General features: G+C 41.7%; 1 protein-coding gene across 2 annotated transcripts; it reads right to left on the bottom strand.

Moving 5' to 3' along the window:
• Positions 1 to 12504: 12504 nt before the first annotated feature.
• On the bottom strand, positions 12505 to 18242 carry DIRAS3 (DIRAS family, GTP-binding RAS-like 3). Of its 2 annotated transcripts, XM_011936886.1 has the most exons (4): positions 17932 to 18131; positions 17387 to 17500; positions 17053 to 17301; positions 12505 to 13916 (listed from the first exon to the last, which is right to left on the bottom strand). In XM_011936886.1, the coding sequence occupies exon 4, from the start codon at positions 13848 to 13850 to the stop codon at positions 13161 to 13163; it is 690 nt and encodes a 229-aa protein (XP_011792276.1). In that variant the 5' UTR covers positions 13851 to 13916; positions 17053 to 17301; positions 17387 to 17500; positions 17932 to 18131; the 3' UTR covers positions 12505 to 13160. The 2 variants fall into 2 exon arrangements, with proteins under 2 accessions (XP_011792276.1, XP_011792275.1); XM_011936885.1 differs by having other exon boundaries at positions 17053 to 18242.
• Between the last annotated feature and the right edge of the window lie 315 nt (positions 18243 to 18557).

Consider the following 18557-nt stretch of genomic DNA (forward strand, 5'->3'; position numbering starts at 1 on the left):
TCCTCATGACCCATCTGTGGAGAATGAATTAGGGATATTGTGTTTGGGAGTCAAGGAGACCATTTCACAACTTTCAATGTTGAACTCATGGGGTTCTGGTGGTCAAGGGCATTGTCCAGTATTAAAATAACTTTAAAAGGCAGTTTTTAACTGGTAAGGGACTTCTTGATTTTAGCGACAAAGCATCAATGGAACCAAGGTAGAAAAAGGGCCTTTCTTGTCCAGGCTTTCTTGCTGTACAACAACAACAACAACAAAAAAACTGGCAACTGGTGTTTATCTTTTACTTTCAAGGTTTGGGGGTTAGCAGCTTTATAGAGAAGGGCAGCCATTATCATAAACCCAGCTGCATTTGCACAAAACAGTAGGGTTAGCCCATCCCTTCCTGCCAAAAATCCTGGTTTCACTTCTTCTCCTTACTAATAAATGTCCTCTGTAGCATTTTCTTCCTCCAGAATAGAACACCTCTGTCTACATTGAAAAGTTGTTCAGGCAAATGTCCTTTTTCTTCTCTTAATGGCATCTGGAAACTTGTCTGCTGCCTCTTGGTCAGCAAGAGTTTCTTCTCCTGTAACCTTGACATTTTTAGAGCCAAATCTCTTTCTAAAATTATCAAAGTGTTCTTTACTGGCATGAAATTCTCCAACTTTAGATCCTTCATCTTGTTTTTCCTTAAAGTTGTCGTATAATGACTTCACCTTTTCTCGAATCACATTAGAGTCTATAGGTATGCCTTTCTTATAGCAATCCTGCACCCACATAAAAATTGGATTTTCAATACGAGAAAGATGTTTTACAGAAAGTACAGGTTTTCACACTTGAAGCAATAGCTTCACAAATGTACCTTTCTTTGTTTACAACAGATTTATTTATGCTGGATTTATTTATCTTGAAATGGCAGATTGAGGTCTCAGTTGCAGCGCTCAAGCTATGTTACATATCGAACAATTCAACTTTTTTTTTTTTGTAATGTCAAGACTTTTCTCTGCTTCTTAGGAGACCTTCCAGCATCACTAGTGACACGTCATATAGCTCCCATGGTGTTATTTATGGTATTGCACCAAACATGATAAAAAATACATGAGAACCACAAGAGATCACTTTTTACTGTGATAGGCAATTTGCTGGAAAGACACACTGCTCACATGGAGATGCTTAGCGTCATCAGCATTTTAAGTGGATGGGCACAACACTTGAACTCACAACAATAGCAACAGGAGGTGGCCACAAAATTATTAAAGTAATATGTACTATAGTTAATTTTATGCTGTTATGATTGAATATTGTTGATTTAGTCCATTTTCATGCTGCTGATAAAGACAAACTGGAGACTGGGGGAAAAAAAGAGGTTAATTGGACTTACTGTTCCACATGGCTGGGGAGGCCTCAGAATCATGGTAGGAGGCAAAAGGTACTTCTTACATGGTAGCAGCAAGAGAAAATGAGGAAGATGCAAAAGTAGAATCCCCTGGTAAAACTATCAGATCTTGTGAGACTTATTCACTACCATGAGAACGGTATGGGAGAAACCACCCCTATGATTCAAATTCTCTCTCACCGGGTCCTTCCCACAACACATGGGAATTATGGGTGTACGATTCAAGATGAGATGTGGGTGGGGACACATAGCCAAACCGTACCAACTGTATCTTCGTGTTTCTTTATATTTCTCTCACCTGTAAGTGGCCTGTCTGTATAGATTTTGATACATTTTAACTTTTTATAATTTGTGTATATTTTATTGTAGCAAATAACCAAATATACCAGCATTTATATATTTTATGCATTTAGTACATGCCTGTTTCTTAATTTTTTTGATATTTCTAGGCTGTGTGGTTCATCTTCAATTTTTTTCAAGTTTTCAGAAACCCCCCCAAATTTTTTCAATATGTTTATCTCGAAAAATTCACCCATAAGTGAACTCACACAGTTCAAACTAATGTTATTTAAGGGCCAACTGTATAAGGAACATTCACAAGTTTCAGGTATTAGGACCTGGATAGTTTTAGGGCCATTATTCAGCCTCCCAAAAAAGTGGCAGAAATAACTCTACCTAATATTAAGGCTTACTGTGTAAGCTAAAGTAATCAAGACAATGTCAATTTGGTGGAGAGAGAGACACATAGATCAATGGTAGAGAACAGAGAACTCAGAAATAGATACACACAATTATGTTCAATTAATTGTGCAAAAGCATGCACTAGGTGCAAAAGCAGTTCACTGTAGGGAAGATAGTTTATATGCATATTAGTCTGTTTTCATACTACTATAAAAAAAGCAGCCCAAGACTGGGTAATTTATAAAGGAAAGAGGTTTACTTGACTCACAGTTCAGCATGGCTGGGGAGGCCTCAGAAAACTTACAATCATGGCAGAAGGTGAAGGGGAAGCAAGGCACCCTTTTCATAAGGCAGTAGGAAGGACAAGTGCTGAGTGAAGGGGGAAGAGGCCCTTATAAAACCATCAGATCTCGTGAGAACTCACTCACTGTCATAGGAACAGCATGGGGGAAACCACCCCCATGATTCAATTACCTCTACCTGGGCTCTCCCTTGACACATGGTGATTATGAAGATTTACAATTCAAGATCAGATTCAGATCACATCTTGAATTGTAATTCCCAGTGCTGGGGGAGGGACCTGGTAGGAAGTGATTGGATCATGGGGGCAGATTTCCCCCTTGCTGTTCTCATAACAGTCAGTGAGTTCTCGTGAGATCTGATGGTTTAAAAGTGTGTGGCACTTCCCCATTTATTCTCTCTCTGTCTCTTGTCACCATGTGAAGATATGTCTGCTTTCCCTTTGCCTTCTGAAATGATTGTAAGTTTCCCGAGGCCACCCCAGCCATGCGTCCTGTACAGTCTGCAGAACTGTGAGTCAATTAAACCTCTTTTCTTTATAAACTACCCGGTCTCAGGTAGTTCTTTACTGCTATGTGAGAATGGACTAATATAATAGTCTTTTAAATAAATGATTTGGGAACAATTAAACATTCATAGGCAAAAGAGAACTTAAAAAAAAAACAAACTCAACTTAAACCTCACACCTTATATAAAATTAACTTAACATGGATCATCCACTTAAATATAAAGCATAAACTATAAAACTTAACAAAAAATAGGAGAAAATCTTCAAAATCTAGGTGAAAAGTTCTTAGACTTGACACCAAAAGCATAATCCTTAAAGAAAAATTTGATAAATTGGACTTCATCAAATTTAAGACTTCTGTGAAAGACCGTGTTAAAGAGTGAAAACACAACCTACAAACTAGAAGACATTTGAACATCAGATATCTGAAAAAGGACTAAAATATAGAATATTTAATGAATTCTAAAAACTCAGAAATAAAAAACAAGCAATCCAATTAGAAAATGGGCAAAACCCCTAAATAAGCATTTTATTAAAGAGGATATATACAGATGACAAATAAGCATGTGAAAAGATGTTCATCTTTGTTAGCCATTAGGGAAACAAAAATTGAAAACACAACAAGACAAAACTACACAATTATCAAAATGCTAAAATTAAAAAATATAATTACAACACCAGATGCTGGGGATGATGCAAAGAAATTGGATCACTCACACATTGCTTGTGGGAAAGTAAAATGATTTAGCTACTCTGGAAAACGTTTGGCAGTTTGTTATAAAACTAAACATGCAACCACCATATGACCCAGCAACTGTTCTCTTGGGCATTTATTCCAGAGAAATGAATATTATTTTCACACAAAAACCTGCATGTGAACACTTATAGCAGTATTATTTGTAGTAGCCAAAACTGAAAACAATCCAGAGGTCCTTCAATGGATGAATGATTAAACAAACGACAGCACATCCACATCATTCAGCAATAATGAGGAATGAACTATTGATACACATAACTTGAGGGAATCTCAAGGAAATTATGCTGAGTAAAAAAAAATCCCACAAGCTTACATACTTCATGATTCCATTTATATAACATTCTTGATATGACAAAATTATAGATGTAGCAGAACTGATTAATAGTTGCCAGTGTTTAGGGTTCACAGTGTAGGGGGAGGGAGATGAGTGTGATTACAAAAGAGTAGCGCAAGAAATCGTTCTGTATCTTAATTGTGGTGGTAATTACATAACTTGCCACATATGATAAATTGCGTAGAACTAAATACATGCACATACACATACAGACACTCACAAGAATATATCAAACTGGTGATAATCTGAATAAGATTGATAGGTTGTATTAATGTCCATTTCTTGGTTGTGATATTGTACTATAGTTATTCAAGATGTTACCATAAAAATTTGGAAATAACTCTGGAGATAATATTTTAATAAGAGGCATACCTTAACTATAAAATGTTTCATCTTCAGAAAACATTCTGAAATGTAATAGAAATGTAACAAATGTGGAAAGGGGAGAACATGCTGTGAAGTTATTATCAACTCCTATACAAAAATGTTAGGGCTCTGGCCAAAATCTCAACTCAGAATTGCCAACTTTCATAAACTCTGCAAGTAGAAACATGTCACATCCATAAATGTAAATAACGCTTCTTTCACCTGACCTGATTTGAAATTATTTACTTGCATTTTTCTTATAATTTACAAAGTATTTTCACATGCAAATTCTATTCCATTTTCCTAGTCACATGATGTGGCAGACAGAGCAGAAACTTTTTATCCTCCATTATAAAGACAAGGAAATTGAGTCTGAGAGAAATGATTTGTTCTGACATGAGGCTAAAAAATTATAACGTTAAGAGTAAAATATGAAATGTGAATCTTTTGACTCCTGACTGATGATGCTACTTGAAGGCGAGGAATAAGTCTTATAATTCTTAGAGGGTTAGTCTGGTGTAGGGGCAAAAACAACAACGGATTATTAGTCAAAAGACATTGTTTTAAGGTTCAGCATTGAGCCAGGTCCAAGTTAAAGTTCAATATAAGTTACAGGCATGTGGTGAGAGAGGTGCTACCAAGTTCCGTTAAGGAAAGCAAGGAAGGCTTTCAACAGATTTGGCATTTTTTGAGTCCTGAAGAATGCCTTGAATTTTAATATGTGACTTTATTAAGAGAAGGAAGAATCCAGGCAGAGTGTAGTAAAGATGCCCCCATCGGGGCAGTGAGGAGCAGTATGGGGAAAAGAAAGTGTAATGGATCCAGTGCCCCTCCATCACCCACCTCCACCTTGACAGCGACTGTATTCCCTTGTAAATTGCTCCTCTCTCCTCTTTTTCTGGGAATCTAGTAATACGAATGTTGGCCCTTGTGCCACTGTTAATTTTCTTTGTTCTACTTGCTCTCTCTTGTTCAGATTGGGCAAATTATATTCATCTGTCCTCAAGTTCACTGATGATATCTCCTCTGTCATCTCCACTCTACTATTGAGTCCATCCAGCAAGATTTTTATTTTGGTGGTTGTACTTTTCAGTGTTATAGTTTCCGTTTGATTCTTTTTATGACTTCTACTCCTTTATTAAGGTTTTTTTTTCTTTATTAAAGATAATTCATAATTGCTGCTTTAAAATTCTCTTCAGATAATTCCAACACCTTGGAATTTATCTTGGTGTTGTATGTTCATTTCTTTTCTCATTTAAGTTGTGATTTTTATTTATTTATTTAGTTAGTTAGTTATGGTTCTTAGTTTGATGAGTGATTTCCTATGGTATTCTAGACATTTGGAAGACTCTAGATCCTATGTAATCTTTTTTTACCAGGCATTATCTCCACTGAAATGTAGTTTGAGGCCCAAGTGGGTGTGTATTTTCAGTGGAAGTGGTGTGCTCACACTGCCTCTTTGCAGAAGGATGGACTAAAAGTTGAACTTCCTTCTCAGTCCTATAGAACTCCTCCCAGAAAATGTGGGTGCAAACTCATACTGCCTTATTGGGGTATTAGCTCACCTCCTTAGTGAGCCGTAGTGATGAGATGAGAGAGGGAGGAAAGTATTAACTAGCTCCAGCTTGCATAGCCTCATTCATTTTCACTGATGCCACTGACACAACCCTGTAAAGCCATTCAGAGCCTGAACCCCCTGATCAGCTCATTTCAGATATAAGGCTAAACAATTGTAAAGTTAGGAATAAATTATGAAATGTGACTCTTCTGACTCCTGATTGATGATTCTACTTGAACATGAGAACTAAGTCTTACGATTCTTAGAGGGTTAGTCTGGTGTAGGGGCAAAAACAACACTGGATTATTAGTCAAAAGACATTGTTTTAAGGCTCAGCACTGAGCCAGGTCCAAGTTACCACCCTACCACCCACCACCACACCACCCTACCAGCAAGGAAAGGATAGAAGGAATCTGAACTAGAGGATTAGCTCTGTTGGGGTGCAGAAAATGATTTCCCAACATATGGCAGTTGAGTATGTTGAGTGCTTTTAAGAATTGGAAGGACTCAAAAATAAACCCTAGAATCAAGGTCTCTCTAACTTGTCTCATTTCTCCCTCCCTTCAAATGCAAGGTGGGCCCCTGTCTCCTCCCTCCTCCATGACAAAATGTATATAAGCTTCTGTGCCCCACTGGGGAGTTGGAGTAATCACTCTGATATGGTTTGGCTGTGTCCCCACCCGAATCTCATCTTGAATTATAGCTCCCATAATTCCCATGTGTTGTGGGAGGGACCTGGTGGGAGATAATTGAATCATGGGGGTAGTTTCCCCCATACTGTTCTCATAGTAGTGAATAAGTCTCACGATGTCTGATGGTTTTATAATGGGTTTCCCTTTTCACTTAGCTCTCATTCTCTCTTGCCTGCCACCATGTAAGGCATGCCTTTTGCCTTCCACCATGATTGTGAGGACTCCCCAGCCATGTGGAACTGTGAGTCCATAAAACCTCTTTTTTCTTTATAAATTACCCAGTCTCAGGTATGTCCTTATCATCAGCATGAAAACAAACTAATAAACACTCTGTGATTCTTTCCCATGTATGCATTCCTGACTATTAGTCTGCCATTTGTCAACTGATTTTCAGAAAACTTTTAGAGGATAAAGTGGAAGCTTTTCCTTGGCCCTGCAAAAGTTGTCAGGGCCAAAATGGTGTCACCAAAGTTAAGAAAACTCTGGAAATAAGAGCTAGGGAAGGCCATGAAGAGAGGGTTCTCATGCTTGTATGCTTGATAATAACAACAGAAAAAATCTCTACAAAAAACACCATCTGGCACAAAGGCCATCACAATCAAACAAAAAGACACTTCTGCAGGACATATGACTAGCACTGTCTGTCCAGCCTCAGGCTGGTGTCATACTTGTCATTGATCTTTGTAGCCAAGGATAATTATTTCAAGAACAATTGTGTAATGCTCCTCATTTCTTTTTTCTTTAGAAATGTTTGTCTTCCTTTACTCTAAATATGCACATAGTTTACTATTGCATGTATATTCCCTTTGCAATGCTCTATTTCCAAATAAATGTAATTTTCTCTTAGAAAGCCTCTCTCTGTCATTTAGGTTGACAGCCTGTATAGTTTCCTATTCTGTCCTGCTGGTAACAGTACCAGAAGAGGAAATCAGATCATTAGCATCTACTTCTTCAGGGAAGAGTACGGTGAGGTGGAAGACAATTTTCCTCTTGGGGGAGGAAGAATAGAAGGGGTTTTGCCATTGGTGTTTATCTGGAGTAGCACAGATATTGCCAAAAAGATTTTCTGTTGTTAATTTGTCCTTTCCTGGCTAGGGAAAACATGCTTTTGTCAGCCCTTTGTGTGTTTGTGTGTGTGCATGCTCACACGTGTGTGCACCTATTGGTGGTTCTAGCCTGGGGGCTTCTGCAGTGTCCTATCCAGGATACATGGACACAATAAGGATACCCAGAAAATTCACTATCATAGCATTCCTTACATCCTGAGGTTCCTAGATTGTCCACATTTTCCCACCTTTAAGTATTTCCCTTTGCTTATCTGTTATGCTGTTTCCAGGGTTATTTTAGTTGCAAGACAGTACATGGGAGAAATGAGGCTTCTCTCTCTTGGATGGGCCCAGAAATCTCTGCTAAGTATGAACAAGACTTTCTAATCCTCATATTATTACCTTTTTGCTGTGATGGACTACATGCTTTTCTTTGAAACTCATTTCTCTCTCAACATTTACTGCTGTACATTGTGAGTTTCCTCCTATCTTTTGGTCACTTCAAAGTGCCCTTCACAGTTTCCTCTTTGTCAGTAGCTAAGTGTTTCTGTTCTCCAGGATTCTGCCCTAGCCACTTTCATCTTGCCTCCTCTTCTTTCCGTCCACAGCCTTACCATCAGCCATATGTTGAAAACTCACAAATCATGGTCTCTAGTCTCTAATCCCAGTCCAGTTTCCACTGGAAACCTTCACCTGGTTGTCTCATAAACATCTTGCAACTATGTTATCCAGAATGTAATTTATTGTCCACATGTGCATGTGCAAATAGATTTTCACCCAAATTGATCCCTTTGTGCATTTCTGGATTTGGTCAATGACCCCATGTCCCACCCAGGAATCCCACTCAGAAACATGACAGTCACCTTGTTTCTCCCTTTATTCTAAACTCCAACACATCACCAAGCTTTGGCCGTTCTCCCTACTAAGTAATTCTCAAGTCCATCCTCTTGTCTTTGTTCCCTCTGGCAATGGCTAGAGCATTTGTTCAAAATCTCATTCCTGGATGATTCTAATAGTTTTCTAACTGGTCTACCTGTCTTTCTCCATTCCCACAGAGGCTCTAGAGTGATCTTTTCAAAATGCAAGTATGGTCAAGTTTGCCTAAATCCCTTCCTAATTCCTCATTACCTCTAAAGAATGAATTCTAAACTCTAATTTCTCTAGCTCATCTTCCACAATTTCCTCCGTCCATTTCCAGAATCAGGCTGTGATCTCTCAGACCCCACATTTTCTCCATGCTTTTGTTCACTGTCCTGTCTGCCTGAAATGTGAAATGTCTTCCTCTCCTTCCCTCACCTTCACCCACCCTATCTAAACCAATCCTACTAGACCTACAAGATTCCAGTCATGTAATCTCTTCAGGGAAAATATTTCCCACTCCTCATTAAAGGTGCTTATCTTCCCTGTTTCTAAAATATCCTATGCTTGTTAAATTGTTGACTTGTTTCTTTGCCTCCCATCTGGGATTTGGGAGAAACTCTGAAGAAGGCTCATTTTCCACCTTGGCATAATATGAATAGAGAACAGAAAGGTGAGTTCCTCTGCCCTTTGACTAGTCATCTTGGAGAATAAGTGTACCACAGGCCGGGCGCGGTGGCTCACACCTCTAATCCCAGCACTTTGGGAGGCCGAGGCGTGCGGATCACGAGGTCAGGAGATGGAGACCATCCTGGCTAACACAATGAAACCCCGTCTCTACTAAAACTACAAAAAATTAGCCAGGGGTAGTGGCGGGCACCTGCAGTCCCAGCTACTTGGGAGGCTGAGGCAGAATGGTGTGAACCCGGGAGGCACAGCTTGTAGTCAGCCGAGATCGTGCCACTGCACTCCAGCCTGGGCGACAGAGCCAGACTCCGTCTCAAAAAAAAAAAAAAGTGTACTACAGTGGTCAAGAGCACTGACCTGGAGCAGAACAGTTGGGTTCAAATCCTGGCTTTGCTACTTACCAGTTTTGTGACATTTATCAGTGTCCCCCCATCTGTAACACAGGTATAACAGTATCTTTTTTATTGGATAGTTGTGAGGATTAAAGTAAGAGCATGTCAACATGTAGAAAGATTATATACGTTCTATAGTTCGAAAATATGGGCATGTAGATTACAAATATTTGCTACCTTAAAATATTTTTATTTGGGAGCAGGACTTTGAGCTGCTCCTCCCCACCCCCACCTCCTGCTGCCCACGAAAGAATCAGAACCACTGCCGGGCAGGGTGGCTCATGCCTGGAATCCCAGCACTTTGGGAGGCTGAGGCAGGCAGATTGCTTGAGCCCAGGAGTTTCAGACCAGCCTGGGCAACATGGAGAAACGCCATCTCTACAAAAAATAGAAAAGGTAGCCAGGCATGGTGGCTGTAATCCCAGCTACTTGGGAGGCTGAGGTGGCAGGATTGCTTGAGCCTGGGAGGTGGAGGCTGCAGTGAGCCAAGACTGTGCCACTGCACTTCAGCCTGGGCAACAACGTGAGACCCTGTCTCTGAATGAATGAATGAATGAATGAATGAATGAATGAATGAATGAATCAGAACTACAAGAAAACCTGCTAATCTCTCCACATTGTCCAAAGTCCATTAATTTCCCAGCTGTTTTGTGGCCTGAAGCTTCCAGCCACCACAGAAACCAAGATATGCCAGGCAGTGGTTCCTCCCAGTTAAAGTATGGCAGATTTTCAGAAGTTTTTTGTAAAACCAAAGCACGTGGTGGTCATTTCAGGGGTCAGTGTTAGTGAGGTAAGTGGGGTTCTACCCTTCAGACAAGCTGGAGGTCACTGGGGAAAATGTCAGCTCAGGCCCTGGCGGCCCCTCCGGCCTCTGCCTACGCTTTTCCGGGTGCGGGAGCTCCCCACTGCGGGTGGGAGGCCAGGCGGAGCAGGAGCCCAGCCCTGCACCTCACCACCACCAAATGTGATGCCCTGCTGGGCGGACAGGGCCGCCAGGGCATGATCATGACAGAACATCCATGAGCGGCACCCAAGGCTGGCACCAAGAACCTTCTGGAAATCCACCTTAGCCTATGTTAACCTCCATGTACCTCTTGTGGAGTCGTGCCTGAGAATTATGCGAGTCAGTTGGTCCACCTTTATCAGGAGAAGGTGCTCCAGGACCTGGTACTCAAGATGCCAGAATCCCAGCTGAGAAATTTCCTGGGTGTGAAGAGGCAGAGAGCAGGGGCTTGCCGCAACCTTAAGCCCTGTGGTTTGGCGAAAACTTGGATCCTGCCTTTCTGGAGGAGGTTGACAGAGAGTTCACCCTTGTGACTATGTCTAGTGGCACATGCTCCCCCTGTGGTGTACCCCGCAGCTGTGTTTGCTCACCAGATGTCCACCAAGGGAATGACAGTGACTGAATTAACATGGAGACCACCCCAGCCATGAGCAGATTCAGGTTTCATTTCCAGGGACCCTGTGGTAGGATACTTCCGGAAGCCCTTGCTGGTCATGAAAATGAAACTGTTTCTTAAGCATCCTGGGAAGAAAGAAATTATAGTATATCTAGGTGGTGAGCTGCATATTGGATGATCCAAAAATATTCTGATTCCCTGGCTGGAATCCAACCTGTTGATAGGTGTTTAGGGCTCAGAAGTAGCAAGAGCAAAGGTATTTAGAAGTCAGAGAACTGTAAAGTGAATGTATGTTATTTGATTTGAACTGAAACATAAGAGACCTTGGATGTATTTAGTTGGTTATTGGGACCAAAAAAATGTTGTAATTAGATTGTCTTTAAAAATGTAATCATCCTGATTATATTTTTCCTATTTGGGCAAAGATAGAAGTAAAGGGGTAAAATCCTACTATTTAGCACAAGTTTTAATGGAAAATAAAATCATTCTCTACAGTAAGGTAACTACCTACTTATATAAAGATGTTACCCCAGGAACAAAAATTCTTTTTTTAACTATTACTTGTAACATTGAAAACATGTTCTTCCCTTTCTCAAGGTTAGTATTTGCCACTTGGATTTTAATAATCCCTTTGCTCACCTATGAGGAGCGACAATAAATGCAATACATTTTGAAGAAGAATTATCCTAGAGAATAACCAAAGTAGAGTATTTTCTTTTAGAACTAGATTTACTCCATTAGGGACTTCAGCAAAGAACTGGTTTTTAGGAAAAGAATTCACAAAAACTATATGGTAGAACTATTTGGGTATTTTCCAAGTGGTTGAGAATAATTGCTATGAAAATGAACAGGGAAATTTTAAAATAATTATTTAAAAAGGAGCCACTGAATAGATTTTCTAAGCTTGAAACTATCTATAGTACCGTGAAATCGTGTTTACAATTCCTTCTCAACAATGTGCTTCTCCTCTAGAAGCACATACATTGTTCAATAGATATTTGTTCAATAATATTTTGTGGCAAAAAAAAATCACTAGATTAAGAGACTCCCCTGAACCTCTCTCAAGTTAAAAAAAAAAAAAAAACTCTCAAAAGCAAGGCTATGTATACTTTATTCCCTCACTCAAAAAATTATATTCAAATATAAAATTAATCTCTAAAAACTCCCTTTAGGGGAGTCTCTCAAATATCATTCCTCCCCTTATCTTTCATTCTGCTCCCTATTGCCTATATCCAGTATTTCAGAATATAGGAAGAGGCAGAAGGCAAAGGCTTGATTTTTACCTGCTTCCTCTTGAGACAGCAACACTGTGACCATCTTCCTCAAAGATGCCTGGAGTTCTTCTGGATGTCAATCCAGGAAAGATACAAAACAGCTCTGCATTGCAGAGACCTCCCTAAAACACCTCCCTCCCATATTGGATAATTTCAACATGGCAGGGACATCCATGTGTGAAGTTCTTATTGGAAACCTTTAACAGATATGGTTTAAATTTTAATACAATGGACAATGTTTTGTTTTCTGGTGAGACAAATTCTTATGGCTGATTGCATGCAGGAAAAGCTTTATTAAGTCAAGAAGCTGTTACACTTTTAAAAACTGCTATGCAGAATACTCAAACATTTTTAAATGACATAGGAAACTACTAACATCTTTAGTGAGAGAGTTCCCCTTTCACAATTTTCTCTGCTCCCAAACCCCTAATGATCAGCTATAGCATATTCATTTTTTAATACAGTATATGTCATGCAGCAATTTATCAAAAGCTTTTGTTGTGAAAACACTTTTCTTAATTAAATGCACAATTAAAAGATATGATTAAACACTTACAGGATGTGAAATGTTTACAGGTAATACACAATAATAGGGTTACCAAAAGGACACCTTCCAATTTTTCTTTCTATTCATTTTGATGTTTTATTCTTTTCAAAACATTTTCTCTTATTAAATTTGTTACTAAAGGCCTTACTTTAAACACATCATGCTACTTTTGTTCTCCTCTTCAAATGCCAATGTTTTAACAATTTGAATTCTCTGGCCTGGGAAAAAGAAAAGTTATCCACTTACAAGGTATATTTATTGACAATATGGATGTTACAGTCCAAACAGCACAAAATCAACCATGTTCATGTAGCACGGTGAAATGAGTCCACGTTTTCTACACACTACAGGATAGGAAGAGCTGGCTCTTAAGGCCCAGGGCTCACATGATTATGCACTTGTCAAGCAGCTTCTCAGTGGTGTTGGGCATCTGGGATTTCTTCTGGGGCCCCTGGAGGCCGGTGGTGGGCTGCTTCTTGTAATTCAGCAGCATGTGGAACAGCTCATGCACATTCATGTCTGTCTTGGCCGAGATCTCCATGAAGGCGCAATTCCACTCCATCGCACAGGTGGCACCATCATTCAGGGTCACCTCCCGGTGGATGTCATCACTTTTATTGCCTACCAGCACGATGGGGAACTTATGCAGGTTGTTTCCTTTGATCTTGCAGATCAGCTCATAGAAGGCCTTCAGCTCTTCCAAGGTTTCCTTCTTGGTGACTGAGTAGACCAGGACGAAGGCGTGGCCCCGGGCTATAACGTGGCGCTGCAGAGCGCGGTTGCCGTCGCCACTCTTGCTGTCGGTGATGTGCAGGGAAAGCACACCGTGGCTGCAGCCCAGCAACTGGCAGTAGGTATTTTCAATGGTCGGCAGGTACTCATGACGGAAGTTGCCGCTCGCCCACTTGTGCAGCAGCGTGCTTTTCCCCACACCAGCGGTGCCGACTACCACGACGCGGTAATCTCTGATCTTCCTGTGGGGCTTGAAGGCGCGGAGGATAAGCAGGGCAGGCAGAAGCCGCAACCGCTGCAGCAGCTGCTGTTCCTTGGAGCCAAAACTGGCGTTACCCATCTTTGGGATTCGGAGGGGAGATACGTGCACAAGTTCTCCCACACTTAGCTGGCAGCAGGAGACTCCCTAGGAAGAAAGTGAGACGGTGAGAGATGGTAGTGGTAACCCACAATGTTGTCAGATCACGACAGCCTGGCCAGCTGCTCCACTAGGTCTCTGGAGAGAGTCCACCCTGTGACGCAAAGGGGTGCATACGGCGAGAAGAAAATTCCCAGGCACAAAGTTCAGCCTGCTAGACCGAGGGACCAGCAGGTGATATATATTCAACAGACCTGGTGGTTTGCTTTTTACCATCTAGAAAGTGCAACAATACTACCTTTTGTTTTCTTTCCTTTAACTGTTTTATTAAATTCTCACTACACCCCTACAAGAAACACTTACTCTCATTTCCTCGCTTGTAAAATGAAGATTTTAATTGAAGAGGACTGAACACTCAAAGAGAAACAGGTGGGGGAATTTTCCCCACTCTCCGGGGCTGAATGCCAACGTGACATTTAGAGTGACACCGCCACCCTGGTTAAAGCTACAGAGTTATCAGTACAGGGGAAAGGAGGGGTTTTTGGCATCAGTGGTGTGGGATGTAGAGAGGGGAGGCAGCTGCAGTCAGCACAGCCCCAGAAGAGGCATGGGGGACACCTTTGCTCTGAGCATGCTGTCACCATGTGCCACCAAGAGCTGAGGGAGGGGTCTTAGTTCATGAATCCTTAGTCACAATGACAGTGGAGTTAAAAATATATATATATATATATATATATATGAGTACTTTTCTTTTCAGTATCTCATCTCTGCTTAGAAAACATTCTAAATATTGAATGAGTTTTTCTACAGAACAGTGGTTTCCTTTTGCCATGGCTACTACCTTTAAGAAAGTAGTTTTAATTCAGCCTTATGGAAGTAGAGGCAATTTCAGGATTTGAACAGTCAATGAATTTTTTGAGTTCCGGAAAAAACACAGTAGAACAGGTTTGTAAGAAACTTTTCTCAGAGGTATATCCTCAATACCAGACAGCTGCCCAGGGGGACTGCTTCAGAAGCATCCTAGGTCAGATGGAAAAAGTTCTAGGCACCGTGCAGACAGACCGCATAGCTAGCCCCTGGACAGAGGTAGGAAAAGTACAAGGCAATGTCATTCCTCTCGCACTAAGTATAGAAATTTATACGTGTTTCTATGTGATGATGGTCCTGAAAATGCACTTCTCTTCAGGTACAGCTGTGATTGTGTCATGTACAATACCAGAAAGAGAAGAGAGGCTTTTTGTATATAGCACATTCCCTATATAAACTAGCCTTTCTTGCTGGCTGCGAAGTTGAACACATACTGTCCCAGTACTGGGGAGAAGGACCCTTTTTAGAATGTGCAAGGCCATGAGAGTAATATGTCCATATTAGAGTTTTGGTGGTGTTCTTTTTTTTTTTTTTTTTTTGAGTCAGGGTCTTGCTCTGTCCCTCAGGCTGGAGTGCAGTCATGCGATCATGGCTCACCGCAGCCTCAACCTCCTGGGATCAATCAATCCTCTCACCTCAGTCTCCCGAGTAGCTGGGACTACAGGCATGTGACACCATGCCCAGCTAATTTTCTTATTTTTTGTAGGGACAGGGTTTCACTGTGTTGTCCAGGCTGGTCTTGAACTCCTGTATTCAAGTGATCCTCCTGCATCGGCCTCCCAAAGTGTTGGGATTACAGGTGTGAGACAACATGCCCACCCCATATTAGAGTTTTCATTTGAAAAAAAAAATGTTGCTGGTAGTTATATCTTCAGACTTAACTTGCTTCTAATCCTAGTCTGGCTTCTTTAAGATAGCATGATTCTAAGAGTATTCTAAACTTAAGTGGCAAAATTTAAGTAGATGATTTTATATTCTTGATTAAAGGGGACCAGGGATGTTAATACAATAAATATTTGAAATTGATACAAAATAAATACATACATATGTCTAAATCATTCATTTTTGCAGCTTTCAGGTAAAATCTAGCACTTTGTTCCAGTCTATAAGATGTGGTTAGTTGATATCATCTAATATTAAGTAATGATATCAGCTATCCAAATCTTGGGCACAATTCCTTTAGCAATGATGACCTTTAATAGAATTTAGCTTAAAAAACTAGATTTCTGCTACAGTGATGCAATCTTTCACATCTTATTTATTGGCAAAAATCAACAATCCAGCTTTCCTTAGGTCCTCATGCACTAGAGTTCTCTAGTCACAGAAATCCTAGCCCTGTCTGCACTGTCCACAACTATTATAAACTCCACGTAAGTATCAAGAGTTCCAGTAAAGACCAAGTATCTCTTGGCCACCAACATCCCACATTAGGAAATGTGCATTACTAATTATTCTGTTTTAGATTACTTCCTGCTGTAGGGGATGTATGTACAAATTCATTCATAGAAAATTGGTAAAGCAGCCAGGCACGGTGGCTCATGCCTGTAATTCCAGCACTTTAGGAAGTCAAGGTGGGAGGATCGCTTGAGCAAAGGAGTTCAAGACTAGCCTGGTTAACACAGGGAGACCCCCGTCTCTATCAGAAAGAAAATAAAAGAAAAAGAAAATTGGTAAAGGACACATGTGATAACTGAAGTTTCCAGATGTGAAGAGAACTCTCATTCTTAGGCAGTGGACCCCCCTCCCGCCAACACTCCTTCCAGCTTCCCAGACCACCTGGCCTCAGGCTAAGAGGGAGGTGAAAGCTTCCAAGGACCGGAGGGCGTCCAAACCCAGCGGCCGTGCCGAGCTCAAGGTCCCGCCGCTGCTGCTGCGGTACCAGCCTGGCTCGTGGACATCACTACGCATCGGCAGGGTCAGGTTTCTCTCTGGTGGCTGTGGTAGCAGCTACCCTCCTCGTCCATCTCAATCTTACTTTCACACTACACAACTCCACTATTATTTCCTTAATACTAGCTACCTAAGCAGCTGTAATAGTGGACACTATGTCAACCTTTAAGCTCGCACACTTAACCAAGCCTCGTTCTTCTATATTAAAAAGTGCTAGCTTCCCAACGGGACTATCCAAAGTGCAGTTGCAGGAACTGCCAGGAGCCCGCAGGGGCTGCGGGTGGCTCTTGCATAATCGCGCCAAGAAAGACGTGGTGCCAGCTGCAGGGACAACTCGCCCATAAACTTCCACTGGGGACAGCATCTGCTGGTTTGTCTGGCATATGTTGTTTTCAAGTACCCCTAAAAAAGCGAAAGAAAGACTTACCTTTCTCAGAGGCACGAACCACGCAGCCTAGAAGACAAATGCGCTGCTCGCAGAGACTGCCGCGACAACCAACTGGACGCCCCGAACGCTCACTCCTCCGAGGTTTGATTCCGACTTGCGCACAGGAGCGGGGTGCGGGGGCGCAGGGAGTGTGGGTAACAGGCATAAATTCCGCTTGCGCGATGCGTGGTGAGAAACCAGCCGGGAGGGGCTGGCCCAACGCAGAGCGGCCCGAGGTCAGCTTGGCATCTGCAGTACTCCAGGGGCTAGTCCAGAAGTTCAGGGTGGGGTTACAGGTTGGGGAGGAACTGTTAAACTGTGGACTTTTTCTCACCTGTTGGAATAAGCTTCAGGCAAAACTTTGCCAACAAAAACCGGTTCAACTGATTTTTGACGAAGGTCCAAAAGCAGTTTAATGCAGGAAAGATAATCTTTTCCACAAATGATACTGGAAAGCTAGGACATCCGTAGATCCCCCCGCCAAAAAAAAAAAAAAAAAAAAAAAAAACCCGTAAATAAAAAGTGGCTAGACATAACTGTAACGCGTAAAATTACACAAGTGTTTTTAAAAACAACAAACTCTTTATTGCCTAAGGCTAGGCAAAAGGTTCTTACATTGACATTAGTGGCATGACCAGTAAAAAGAAATTTTGATGAATTAGACCTCATACATTTTGCTTTGTGAAAGACCCTGTAACGATACTGAAAAGGTTTACCTAGGAGAAAATGTTTACAAGCCACGTATCGGGCATACAACTAGTATCTAGAATATGTAAATAACTCAAAAGTCAATTATTTAAAAAAATTCAATTAGAAAATAGAAGACATGAACAGACATTTCACTGAAGATATGCAGATAGCAAATAACCATATGAAAACCTTTAATGTCATTAGCCACTAGAGAAATGGGAATACGTGGCTTTCGTTGTTCCTCGCCCACCACTAGGGCGGGTTGAGGGTCTGGCTCCAGTAGCCCCCGGTGCCTCTCACTGCTTCCGCGCACTGCTACTATCCTGGCAGAACCCTCGCCGAACCCTCGCAGGACGCCCCATCGGGTTCGCCAGTGGCTGGGAATACCGCTCCGCACCTCCCACCACCAGTCCCTTTTCCAAATGCGCCTGCGTCTGCCCTCCATATCTCCGAGCCGGTCTGGCTTCTTTCTCCCTTGCCTGTGAGCGTCTAGTGGCGGATGTATTGAAAGCTGCGCACCACCGCCTACCGAGCGTTTAGGGGAGTGTGTGGAAGTTGTTGGCAGCAGGTTTTGACAGCAGCACCCTGTGGGCCTAGTCCTTGGCGGTGGCACCTGGTTTTGTGTGCCCCAGCCAGCTGAGGCCAGGGTGTGTGGTGTGGGGCCGCTGGTACTGCTCTTCTGCCACTATAATCCCTCCCCCTACCAGGTACCTGGTGCATAGAAGTTTAAAGACCTCTGAGGTCTAGCCTGGCGCCTGTAATCCTAGAGAATAAGGAGGTTGAGGCCAGGAGTTAGAGACCAGCCTGGGCAACAT

This window comes from Colobus angolensis, unplaced genomic scaffold (assembly GCF_000951035.1).
Source record: "Colobus angolensis palliatus isolate OR3802 unplaced genomic scaffold, Cang.pa_1.0 Scaffold158, whole genome shotgun sequence".
Taxonomy (NCBI): domain Eukaryota; kingdom Metazoa; phylum Chordata; class Mammalia; order Primates; family Cercopithecidae; genus Colobus; species Colobus angolensis.

Excerpts from the sequence above, each read along its gene's own strand:
- DIRAS3 (XM_011936885.1), bottom strand. The coding sequence starts at position 13,850 with ATGGGTAACGCCAGTTTTGGCTCCAAGGAACAGCAGCTGCTGCAGCGG.